This window comes from Sturnira hondurensis, unplaced genomic scaffold, assembly GCF_014824575.4.
Source record: "Sturnira hondurensis isolate 20B ecotype Veracruz unplaced genomic scaffold, ASM1482457v3 Scaffold0008196, whole genome shotgun sequence".
Taxonomy (NCBI): domain Eukaryota; kingdom Metazoa; phylum Chordata; class Mammalia; order Chiroptera; family Phyllostomidae; genus Sturnira; species Sturnira hondurensis.
In genome coordinates this window covers 1157720-1170751 of record NW_028080827.1, presented here as the reverse complement: position 1 = coordinate 1170751, position 13032 = coordinate 1157720, and the positions used below count along the sequence as shown (strand labels likewise).

Genomic DNA, 13032 nt, shown 5'->3' with positions numbered 1-13032 from the left:
ACATGACCCCTGCTTCATTATAATAGCATTATAATAAATTAATATTGTGTGACCCCCTTCTGCAGTGGCCAGTCAAGGAAAATCATGGGAGACCACAAGCACAGTAGCTTTAAATATAACTACTTGTACATGCACAATAAAAGCCCGCCAAAACTAGCCAGGAAAGATCTGCCCTATTGGTGCATGCACTGACAAGCAGTGCCCTTGGCATCATGGATGAGACATGAGACAAATTCACACAGACTACCGAGTCCCGTGGAGAAAAAGGGCTGGCAAGGCTACTCCCTCAAGGGGGGAAAGTCTCAGAAGGGCCTCACCATCCTCTCAAGGGGAGAGTGGCTTACTGCAGCTGCCAGGCAACTCTCTCACCAGGGGGGAGAGAGAGTGTGCCAACCCTTGCTTAGTCAGGCTTTTATTGGGATTTTTGCACAGGAGTTCAGGTATAGCTTATTAATCATTGTCAAGCAGTAAACAATGGATCATATACAAAGAACCCTTAGGGTTTCTTCTAAATCAGGGCCTGTCAGCTAAAGGGCTACAGAACTTTGGGAATATAAACTCTTCTTCTGCTTAGGCCCTTATCATTTAACTAAAAGCATTCTTAAACAAAGCAGGTCTCACAGGGTTTCACATATTCCTTCTCAGGCCTAATTACCCTGGAAACCCCCCATTCCCAGCACAAGGCTTGCACTGCCTTCCCCATCATAGGTTTTTAGGCTTAGTGGATTAAAGCCTGGAAGCACTTCTCCCAGAGGACATGGAAACTCAGGCTTCATCACAGCTGGGGGGAGAGGTTCCATCACTCCCTCTCTGTCGCAGCCCCCCACCCCACCCAGTTCTTCCATTATGGTCCATCAAGTGATCATGTCTGGCCTAGGTTGCCCCTCCTTTGAGGGGTCTCACTTATCTCTGACCATCCGACCATACTTTGGGGGCAGGGAGAAGAAGCAGGGGCAGCATTTGCCACCAGAGACAAGCCTTGTCTCCTCAGTGGCTCACATTCCAAAGGTCGCTCACAGCCTTAGATATGGGAGACGGTTTACAATTCCTGAAACCAGGCAGGGCAGTCCCCGATTGTATTCTATAGAATACAATTTTATTCTATAAGAATAGAATCCCTCCAGTCCCTGAGGTCAATCTCTGCTCGGAGATGGCCTGCTCCCATGTTCTGTGGAGTGTGCTATCACTCAATCTGCTTTCTCTCTCTGCTATAAACTCTTTGTGTGTTTGGTTCAATTCTTTGTCTGCAATCACCAAGAACCTGGTTACCTGTGCCCACCTGTGACAAAAGTACCTTAAAGAAAGGATTAAAGAATGATGGTTGATGGCTGGTTGTGGCACTATAGAGATCACTAATCTTGAGGAACAGTTTGGTGGAGATAGCAGCCTGATTAGAGGGGTTGAGGTGAAGAGAGGAGTTTTTCTAACTACAAGAAGAGGCAACTTGGAATTTTCTAAAAAGGAAGCAGAAATTTAACAGCAGGTAGCCGTTGGTGTAGATTAAAGGAAGTCATTTTTTAAAATAACATGTTTTAGAACAGAATTAGTCCACTGGGTGCTAGCAGACACAAACACTAAACACTGAGAATTGCCGTGGAGAAACAGTGGCTATTTTATTGATTAATGGCATTATCCAGGGGAATGGGAAGCTAATATCCAAAAGCTGGAACACCTCGATGGCCTGCCAATTATAGATTACATAGGGCAACTAGTTAGTTAAAGGTGAGGTAAGGGTAATGAATCATTTCTTCAGGTCTTGAGGACAGCTCTGAAGTCTTTTCAGACTCCCTCTGGTCTCATGGAAAGTAGCCAGGGGGTTGTTCCAACTTAGGGCTCAAAAATTGAAACACAACTTAGAGCAAGATGTTATCTTTGGTCTGCCAGAGGTCTGGCCAGTGTGACTATTAGGTCTGGGGCTACTATCTTCTGCATTTGCTGATGATCTACGGCAGGAGTGTCAAACTCATTTTCACTGGTGGCCACATCAGCCTCGTGGTTGCCTTCAAAGGGCTGAATGTAATTTCAACTCCATAACAGTTAAGGAGTAGTTACATTTATACAGTCCTAAAGTTACATTTGGCCCTTTGAAGGCAACTGTGAAGCTGATGTGGCCCCCAGTGAAAACGAGTTCAACACCCCTGATCTAGGGAAAAAGCTAGGGCTGAGGGTAATATACGGAGAGAAAGATATGATTTCTAAGCCAAGATTTAAAACTAAATTTAATCAAAGTCACAAGGACCATGGGTTTCACATATTATAGCAGGTCTGCATGATAATCAAGCACCCTAATATAGGGAGAAAAAGCAATGCAGGAGAAAAAGAACTACAGGCACAGAGCCCTAGAACAAGAGGAAGATTGGAGTCAAAACACAAACAGCTGATTTTGGTAGCCCTGTGAGCCCATCCGATTGTGGAAAAGAATGTGTTGTTAAGAAAGGCACTGCTGTGCCCTGGCTGGGGTAGCTCAGTGGATTGAGCGCGGGCCTAGGACTCAGACGATCGGTTCGATTCTCAATCGGGGCACATGCCTGGGTTGCAGGCCAGTTCCCTGCAGGCCAACTCCCAGCAGGGGATGCACGAAAGGCAACCATACATTGATGTTTCTCTCCCTCTCTCCTTCCCTTCCCCTCTAAAGATAAATAAATAAAATCTTTAAAAAGAAAAAAAAGAAAGGCACTGCTGTTTTTTAGGGCCCTTTCCAAAAATGCCTATGCCACACCCCTTCTCACTCCTCTGCTCCTCTTCCCCGCTTTCTCCTTTTTTTTCTCCCTTTCTCTTCCTCCCTCTCGATAATCTTTCATTACACTTCACAGAGAAGGGTAGTGATGGCAAAAGAATTCCACCCCTTCCACTCCTTCCCGTTTCCCCTGCCAATTGCAACATGTATTATTTCACTTCAACACTCCGGTTAGCTCCTTCATAATTGATCAGTCCACACTCCTAAGGACATTACACCACCCCAGGTCCTGTAAACTAACAAAAATAATAGCACGATAAGGAAAAGCGAAGAAAAAAGGCAGAAACCGGGTCCCAATAACGAGGCGGCAAAGGGTACTTCTACAGAGTGAGCAAGCTGTTACAGCCTGCGTTAACTTGCTAAATTAGGCCCTCAACAATTTCACAGTAGTTAAGTAAAGAGTGGGCTTGAGGCAAATGCAGAGGTGTCTTTTGATGGAAGGGTTGGTGCCTACCTCTATACGCAAGGAATGTAATCTAGCAGAGACAGCTGAGCTGTAGCTGCGAGCCAGAAGGCGGGGAGAGGGTCGGCTACACTGCGCATGCCCAGGACGCAGTTGGACTCAGGTGACCAGAAAAATTTGCCGGGCTAAAGATGGCGGCGGAGAAGGGGCCCGGAAGTGGTGCCGCTGGCGGCAGCTGCAACGCTGAAGAGCGGGAGCGGGTTCTACCTATGTTGCTGCTGCCAATCCCTGCCGAGGCAACGGGGCGGCTAGGAACCTTGGCGCAGTTGCATAAAGAGCAGGAGGTTCTGGGGAGTCTGACCGCTGCAGGCAGCCTTCAAGTGCTTTCTTTGGCGCCAGGCAGCCGGGGTGGGGATGGCTGCTCTCTAGATGGCCCCTTCCGGCAGTAAGTGCTGCGGAAGGGCTGGGCAGTGTGGGGGGCAGGGAGGGGGGTTCTGAAGCCCTAGCTTGGCTGGCCCCAATGCCCCCTTCCAGGCCTGGCGGTAGCGGAAGAAGGATGACAGCTGGAAGAGGGATGACAGCCACGGAAAGTGCCTCAGTGGTTAGCCTGCCTCCCTCTCGGGACCTTTCCCGCTTTAGTGCGTTTCCCAGTTCCAGTTCCGGGTGGGCGGAGCCGGCAAAACCTGGAATGGGTCTCAGCTTGGACGCTGTTTCTTTTATTCATTAACAACGTTCGATTAGTCATCATTGTGCTGTGCACCTTGCACACTTTCTTGTCTCAGTTAAATCGTTATATCAGCTAGGAATCATGTTTAATTGGGATGAGCCTGATACTTTTTTCTTGCCCCTGAAACATAGCGAATTCCTTCACAGATGGGCTTTCCTCCCATTCTTCGTCAAGGAGAGAGAGAGCCCAGTTGGTACACTCATTTATTCACTCAACACATATTTATTACGCGCTTACTGTTATCTAGGAGGAATGCCTAAAAGTTAAATAAGACAGTTCTTACATTTGAGGCTTGCGTGATTTAGGAATGCAGGGGGTGGGGGGGACTCTATAATTAAAATCATATTTACTTTCCATTTTTGTAACTCTTGGTCCAGGACTAGTTTTTGCATCAAGTTTGGTAGTACCCTCTGAGTCTGACTGGGTTATTTTTGTAATAGAAAACGTTTGGAAACTATCGGCTCTTTAAGACTGAGTAGCCAAGAGGTGCCTTACCTTGGAATCTCCAGGCTCTAACCGTGTCTGACAGTAAAGATGCGTTTGTTAAATCAGTGAATGCTTTAAAATCTCTTCTGTGTTTGTTTTCTTTATTCCTGATCTCTGGTTGCTAGAAAGAGGAAGCTCTCACTAGGGGAAGTAGGCGTATTCAACAGTATTGAGTACCCTATGAATAGAGGGTTGCAGAGTGAAAAGTAGAATGCTTTAGATGTTTGAGAATTTAACAGGAGGTGAGACATGCATGCATGAGTTAATGGTGAAAGGTGAAAGGGTCATTTATAAGTTACTGCATGCAATTAATAGGAGGGGTGGATCAAAAAAAGCTTTTTAATTTGAATTGAATTGAATTTTAATTCAATTAAAATACTTCATAGGGTAAAAATAAGGACAGGTTTATAATGTCCAGGGGTTTACATCCTACTTTTCTTTAAGTACACGTAGTCCTTTTTCTATAGTTGAAATCACTCTGCATTCTATATTTTGTTATTTTCATTGAAACTTGTGTTTTTCCATGTGATAATACATGCCCTGGCTGGTGTAGCTCAGTGGATTGAGTGCAGGCCTGCGAACCACATGTGATCATACAGTCCATGTGCTAATGATGTTAATGATGTCACAATATTCATACGTAGTATTCAATGGCCACATATGGCCATTGGCTACTGCAAGACACATTGATCACAAGACAAATGTGTCTTAATTTGTTGAACATTTTCCACACTCAACATTTATATTGTTAAGGAGGCAGTATGAAAGAGGTGACATCTTTTTAACTGGCTGCCTTCCAGTGGCATGGAGGTCTTATGCACTGTGTGAGTTCCCCAAAATTTGTGTATTGAAACCTTAACCATCCATGTAACTCCAGTTGGAGATAAAGCCCTTAAGGAAATAATTAAGGTTAAATGAAGTGAGAAGGGTGGATTTCTAGTTCTGTAATACCAGTTTCCTAATAAGAAGAGGGAGAGACACTAGATCTCTCTCTCCAAGCACACAGAGTAAAAGTCTTGTGAGGACAGAGCAAGGAAGTGGTTGTCTGCTAGCTGGGAAGAGCTGCCTCCCCAAAAACCACTGTGTGGGCACCTTGATCTTAGACTTATAGCCTCCAGAACTGTGATAAATATGTGTTTAAGTAAAAAAAATTGTTTTCCAAATTTTCAGTGTAAACAATCAGGAATTAGGTATCAATGAAAAAAATCATTAGGCATAAGGATAGAAATACATAATGTGTTAATGTTCTCTAATAAGGACATAATAGCACCAAGTCCAATTTTTCTAGATATAAAACTTACTACTTCTGTAGAAAAAAAGCTTTTTTCAAAAGATGAAACTTTCAGTGTGGTAGCCTCATTTCAGTCCCTTTCATTGTTTTCAGAATTGGGACCCTTTTTAAACTGTAATTTAATTTGATTATTTAACTTGCAGCTATAGCATCATTAGCCTGTTTCTATCCTTCTTAGCCAGTGTTGTTATGTTGACATTACACTGCTGTAAAAATACTGTAACTGTGCTGTCCAGCATGGTAGCCATTAGCCACACGTGACTTAAAATTTTAAATTTATTTCTTCAGTTGCATTACTCACATTTCAGGTGCTCAGTGGCCACATGTGACCATTGGCTACTGCATTGAACAGTGCTGATCTATAGATCACGTCCATCATCACAGTGAGAGTTCTGCTGGACAGAGTTATACTATAACATACAATTTTGGAGTCCTAAAGTCAGTTAATACAAATAATCACTTTCTTTTTAAAAGTTTTTGAAAGCATTTAAGTTACCAAAACTTATTTTGTTCATTGTGAGTAGCACCTCAAAAACATTATATACATACTTGGTTGTTGAAACTTGCCCTGAATTACGACAGTTCTTTTCAGTATATCACCAGTCGGTATTCAGGATGAAGAAATAAAAGCAGTCATCATTTTTTGCCCCATACACCCTTTTTACCACCCACTTTTACATTCTTGTGTTGGTGTGAAGGGGCTGAGGGGGAAGGAAGGGGAAGGGGGAAGAGGCAGGAAGTCCTAGAACAGTTTACATTCTCTTAAGTTTTTCAAAGTAACTTTTTAAAAAAGATTTTATTTATTTATTTTTAGAGAAAGGGAGGGAGAAAGAGAGGGAAACATCAATGTGTGGTTGCCTCTTATGCCCCCCCCCCAATTTGCAGACCTGGCTTACAACCCAGGCACGTGCCCTGACTGGGTATGCAGCAGACAAGCCTTTGGTTCACAGGCTGGCACTCAGTCCATTGAGCCACACTAGCCAGGGCCATTGTCTTTCATTTGACGTAGAATTAATGCTACCAGGTGAACTAAAGAACTGTACTCATTCTGCCCTTTCAATCTCCCCATTGTGGGTAAGTATTATTGTAGATAATAGACTATAAAAAATAATCTAAACTTTTTCCTTAGATTTGTGTGGGAGGATACTCATTACAGCAGCACACCAACAGAGAGGCCCAGGCTGCTTGCTCTTAGTGAAAATTATGAACTGCTCATCTATGAATTTAATTTGAAAGATGGAAGATGTGATGGAACCATTTTGTATAGCTATAGCGAGGAGATGTTGCAAAAGCTTATTGAAGATCAAAATATCAGTAAGTATTTACAGGTGGTCTTTTAGTTTGTTTAAATTTGTGGCATTACTATGTAATTTTGTGTATTTCAGGAAAGGTTCTTAGATCCCTAAAATTGTGGGAGATCTGCTTTGTCCAGTACTAGCCACAAGGGTTCTTAAGCCCTTGAAATGTGGTTAATATGAATTAAGATGTCCTTTAAGTGTCAAACATGTGCCAGATTTTGAAGACTTAGTACAAAAAGTAAAATCTCTCCATTAATGGGTTTTTATATTAATTATATGTTGAAATAATTTGGGTATAATGAGGCAAATAGTATATATTAAAATTAGTTTCACCTTTTCAATACAGCTAGTATTAAAAAATTTTAATTACATGTGGTTTGCACTTGTGGCTGACATTATGTTTCTACTTGATAGGGCTGATCTAGATTGGTTACAGAACTATTGACTATGTCCCATTCTGAGGGCTTCAGGGAGCAGAAACCAAGGCACCCGGGCTTTTATTTTTAAGGCAGTAGTATGTTTGCCACTCTTGATTTTAAGGTTCCTTGTCTGTCATTTTTTTAATTTTTAAATTTATTTTTAGGTTTTATTTTTAGAGGGGAAGGGAGGGAGAAAGGGAGAGAAACATCAGTGAGTGGTTGCCTCTCGCACACCCTCACTGGGGGGACCTGGTCTGCAACCCAGGCATGTGGCCCAACTGAGAATTGAACTGGTGACACTTTGGTTCACAGGCCAGCATTCAATCCACTGAACTATACCAGCCAGGGCCTTCCTTTTCATTTTTTGAAAAATGTCTGTAATTGTCCTTGTGGGGTCCCCTGGGTAAAAAGGCTTTCTGAGTGTTCTTCTGGTGTGCTGTCAGACTGGCCATAACAGAAGGAACAGACAGTTTGGACCATCTTTATTGGTCCACAGTGTGGACTGCCTAGGCGGGTATAAATAATGACAGTCTAGAGTTCACCTAGTTAAGTGCTGTTTCTTTTTTGTTTTACCTGTTTTTGTTATATTTACAAAATCAAATTTACCCATTGTAACATTGTGACCAATGAGTTTCTTATAATATTCTTTTGTTTTATAGGTATTTCCTTATTATCTTTGAGAATTCTGTCATTTCACAATAACACGTCATTATTGTTCATCAACAAATTTATCATCCTACACATCATGTTTCCTGAAAAAGATGCTGAGATTAGAGTACTCAACTACTTCACTTTACCCTTGCCTGCCCAGGCAGTGGACAGTATTATCGACACACAGCTCTGCAGAGGAATTCTTTTTGTTTTGAGTAATTTAGGCTGGATCTGTATCCTTTGTGGTAAAAATGTTGATATTCAGGGGAGGAGAATACCTAGAGAGATTAATCTTTTCAGGCTTTTAGTTTTAAGGAACTGGGGTATGGGTATTTGGTTACTTTTTCAGTAAAACTTTTTAGGGAAAAAGATCTATCTTCATGAACTTAGAATAACTACTGATTCATATTCCATTCAGATATTTTCCAGTGTATGAATGGTTTTTCATGGTCACAGTCATCTTGTCCAGCTTATTTGTGTTCTTTTTAAATTGTGTATGCTCTGCATTACCTGTTTATTCAAATATGCTTGTTCTAGGAAAGATTTAGATGACTGCTATGATATGATACATCCACCTCATAGAATGATGATTCCATCATATTAGTGAATCATAGGGTTCGCCTAACCACTTTTATTTAATTTTTGGAAAATATTATGGTTTTTGTGTTGTTGCTTTTTTTCTCTCTAGCAGATCCATTGGCAACCAGCAAAATTATTTCAAAGGCTTGAAAAATGACCTGTTATGTGATTTTGGAACTTTCATTTCTGTATTAAAGGACTATATATATATATATATATATGTTATAAAATTTATATATATGTAAATTTTAGATTATCAGCCTATATTAAAACTTTTGTTTTGTAAGAATATCAAATTACTGGATTAACTTTACTTTTGTTGCCAGGTTATAGAATGGTGCTATTCAACACAGCAGTGAGAAACTGGCTAGCATGACTGAGGAACTAAATTCTTTATTTAATTATTTTAGATTTAAAAGCTGATAGTTAAGCTATTGGAAAACTTTTATGTATGTTTCAAATGTAAATTTTATAAAGTCTAAATACAGATCAGGTATTTTCAGTAAAAACTCAGTGTCAAAATTGAGAGATGCTATAAGTATAAATTAACAGAGGTTGGACACATAAAAATGATGTAAAATATCTCAACTTTTTTTCCTGATTACAGGCTGAAATGGTATTTTGGATATATTGAATTAAGTAAAAATATGTTATTAAAATTAGGTTCACAGATTTCTTTTTACTTTTTAAATAAGGCTACTAGAAAATTTTCAATGATGAACATGGTTCACATTATATTTCTCTTGGACAGCATTGTTCTAGAACACTAGTGGAAAATATTACCAGTGTCCCGGGGCCTGGCACAGAGTGGGTATTCAGCAAGCATTGTTTAATGAACACTCTGTCGGGTCGTGTATTGGGTCACCAACTTCATAGTCATCTGGTTCTATGATGGGGGCAGCCTCCGTGTCCTTCAGTTATTGCACCCACAGGGTTGGAGCAGCTAAGCCTATAGCTCTGTCCATCTTGTGGTGTAAATGGTTAGGCATACTTAAGGCTGTCCTTTTCTTTAACTCTTAACTCAAAGACATTTTTGATATTGTGGATGGTACACATGTAGCTCATGTGGATTTAGCACTTCACCGAGAAGATATGTGTAATGAGCAGCAACAGGAGCCAGCCAAGATTTCCTTTACTTCACTGAGAGTGTCTCAAGACCTAGATGTTGCAGTGATTATCAGCTCCTCCAACTCTGCGATTGCTCTTAACTTAACTTTGTACTTCAGGTATGTAGATTGCTGCAATCTCTAGTTTGAAGTAAATAATTTGAGCCATAAAAGGTTAAAAATGTATTTGTTAGCTTTTTCTTTATACTAGTTTATTCGTTTAGGTCATGTTTTAGCTACTACATAGCGAGGTTGTTCCTGTGTAACAATGTGTGCAAATGACTACTGGTTACCTTTTTATTTCTGGATGTATATCAAAATGTTGATTTATATATGTCATTATATGTGGTTTATGTCATCCTGTAAGTGGAAAAGTTATCCAGCACAATTTTAAGCCATTGGCTTTTTTTAAAAAGATTTTATTTATTTATTTTTAGACAAAGGGGAAGGGAGGGAGAAAAAGAGAGAGAGAAACATCAGTTGGTTGCCTCTTGCACACCCCAAACTGTTGGCCCATCCTGCAACCCAGGCATGTGTTCTGACTGGGAATCGAACCACTGACCTTTCAGTTTCCAGGCTGGCACTCAATCCACTGAGCCACACCAGCCAGGGCAAGCCATTGGCTATTATACATTGTTTAATCATCTCTTGCCTCACATTAGAGTAAAAGAGAAGTGTTATTTACCATGTGATAGGATTCTTATGTGGCTCAGTGTCCTGGTTTCCTTGGGGATTACTTATCTTTTAAAAGAATTTGACAAGATATAGTAAACTAACTTTATTCAGCTGAGGATTTCCTCAGGTGTTTTCCTTGTAGAGTTCACACTTCTGACTGTCTAAATATATTAGTAAAAATCGAGTGCTTATTTATGTTGCTTTTCAATTCCAATAGTATTCTAGTTGCTTATGATTCTATAATGTTTGCCAGGGGGTGCACATGCTCACACACACACACCCAGTAGTTTATATATTGCAACTTGGTTATGTAAAAGTTGGCCAGTATACATTTAGGACTTTTAGTATTTAGGGCCATTTGAAATCATTTGGATTTTTGATCCTAACTTAATATGAATGAGATAAACAAATCCATGTAATTAGAATGTTTTTGATGGGTTTTATTGCTTATTGGATCACCAAAAAATGATAAATTCATCTTTACATTCTACCAGAACTACTCACCACTGTGATTTTTTCTTTCTTTCTTTCTTTTTGGTTTTAATCTTTGAGTAGGGTTGATTAGCAGTATTCTCAGATTGTGTGATTGTTCTTCAGTAGGCTGTTTTTACTGACTAAAACATATCTGTATATGTAGTTACCCTTAATCATCAGTAAAAACAATTTGACAGGAGAAGGAAGAAAAACCTACTCAGCCAGTCTGACCCTTGAGTGTAGGGTTGTGTTCCTTTGAGACACTGAGAGAACTCTGAAAAGGGCCCCAGGCACATTCCTTTGAACAAATTTCATTGAGCTCAACCAGGTAACATCAGCCAAAGAAGAACTACTGTTCTGTTCCCTGCATTAAATTTAGGGATCTGCCCTGTCCAGCTAAATGAGTGATCTCTTTTCATTGATTATTTACATAAACACTCTTTAATTAATGTAACTTCTTTGCAGTTGACTGCGTGTTTTATTTTGTAAGTGTGCTCTGAAATCTGTCTCTCTGTCTTTCTTGCTTCATAGTTCCAGCTCTTTCCCCTGATACAGAATGTCAGTTCCTCCTTTTCATTTTATCAAGTCCTCTTCGTCCTTTGATACCCACTGATTTCATGAAGCCTTTTCTTACTAAAAATCTTTTCCTCTTGTAATTTTATACTCATTTTATAATTTTTTCCTCTTTGAACTTCCATAGCATTTCTGCTTTGAACTACTATTTAGCACTTAATTATGTAGTTTTGTATTATTTCCCTAATTTTTTCATGTTTCTGATAGAGCTTCGAAGCTCCTCAAGAACCCAAACTCATGCTTTTTCCTTTAAGTTCATTGTCAATGATTTTTCTTCCAGTTTATCTTAGCTGTCTACTCTCATGGTCATACCCTGGGCTTTGCCATCATTTAAAACTGCTCCTCCCTCAAATCACTGTTCTGCATATCTCACTCACTGACCACAGCTTCTCAAATTTTCCAGCTTGCTTATTCATTCAAGTATTCCCACTTCTCCTGTCATCTGACCTCATTGGAATTTCCATTTTGTGAACCTTTCCCTCTCCAGCCCCCTCCTGTCTTGACTTGCCTCTCTCTCCAGCATAGGTTCTATGTCCCAGTATTTCAGTTACTTTCTTGTGTGCACTCTGAACTCTTGCTCCTGCCCTCATAGCACTTGCTCGAAGAATTATTTTTTTACTCTCCCTTCTGAGTTTCTGCACCCAAGCAACTAAGCACTTGAATGTAAGGGCACATTCACAACTTTCAACTGGTCTCTCAATAATAATACCTGGAAATTTCACAATGATTTTTTTTCCTGAGCCCATTTTTTACAACAGTGTTTCTAAGCCTTCATTTTCCCCAGACCTCTATTCATTTCTTTACCCCCAGCTCTTCTTGGGTGACTTTGCCTCCTGTTTTGTAAAGGAACAGAACCCATATAATGGGAGCTCCTTTGGTTTCTCACATTATATTACAAACCCACTTTTCTTCACCCATCATCTCTGTCTTTTCTCCTATTACAATGGATGGATTTCTCACCTTTTAGGAAAACCCATCTTAGTGTGTGCTCTGTCCTCAGGGATCATCCATTTCCATGAGGAAATGGATCATTCCATTTCCTCTCTTCTCTGTATTTCCAGCCTCTTGAGTATTAGATCCACATCCAGTTAATCACCAGGACCTAGCCATTCTATCTTCGTAAATGTTTCTTGAATCTGTCCACCTTTCTTAACTCCTCTGTCACCACTGATCCATGCCACTGTCATCACTTACTTGAACTCACTTAACAGCCTTGTAATTGGTCCTCCCACGTCTGTTCTTACCCCTTCAAATCCATCTTCTGTAGAGTAGCCAGAGTGCGGTCAAAATCTGTGTCTTATAAGAGGTAGAGCCAGGTATTAACATCTGGGGACAGGGTATAGACCTTCTCCATGTATCATCTTGTTGCACTGTCACCCTGCTTCCTTTAACTTCTTTTCATCATCTCCTTGACAAATCTAACATGTTACCTTCAAATTGTTGAAAGGGTTAATAGTTAATCATTTAACTAAGTGCTCAGCGTTTAAATGCCATCCTTTCTCCCCCCAGCTACTCTTCTGCTGCATCTGATCACGTCACTTCCCTTATCTAGTGTCCTTTTCCCCTCCCCAAGATAAAAACTAAAAATCCTTAATAACCCATAAACCCTGAAC

At 40.4% G+C, this 13032-nt stretch overlaps 1 protein-coding gene across 1 annotated transcript in view; it reads left to right on the top strand.

Moving 5' to 3' along the window:
• Nucleotides 1-3319: 3319 nt before the first annotated feature.
• Nucleotides 3320-13032, top strand: part of SPG11 (SPG11 vesicle trafficking associated, spatacsin) — a 112640-nt gene continuing 102927 nt past the window's right edge. Inside the window, exons 1-4 of the mRNA XM_037054510.1 lie at nucleotides 3320-3585; nucleotides 6774-6958; nucleotides 8021-8245; nucleotides 9619-9817. Of these exons, the coding sequence (XP_036910405.1) occupies nucleotides 3332-3585; nucleotides 6774-6958; nucleotides 8021-8245; nucleotides 9619-9817 (863 nt within the window). The 5' untranslated portion in view covers nucleotides 3320-3331. The remainder of the gene's footprint in view (nucleotides 3586-6773; nucleotides 6959-8020; nucleotides 8246-9618; nucleotides 9818-13032) is intronic.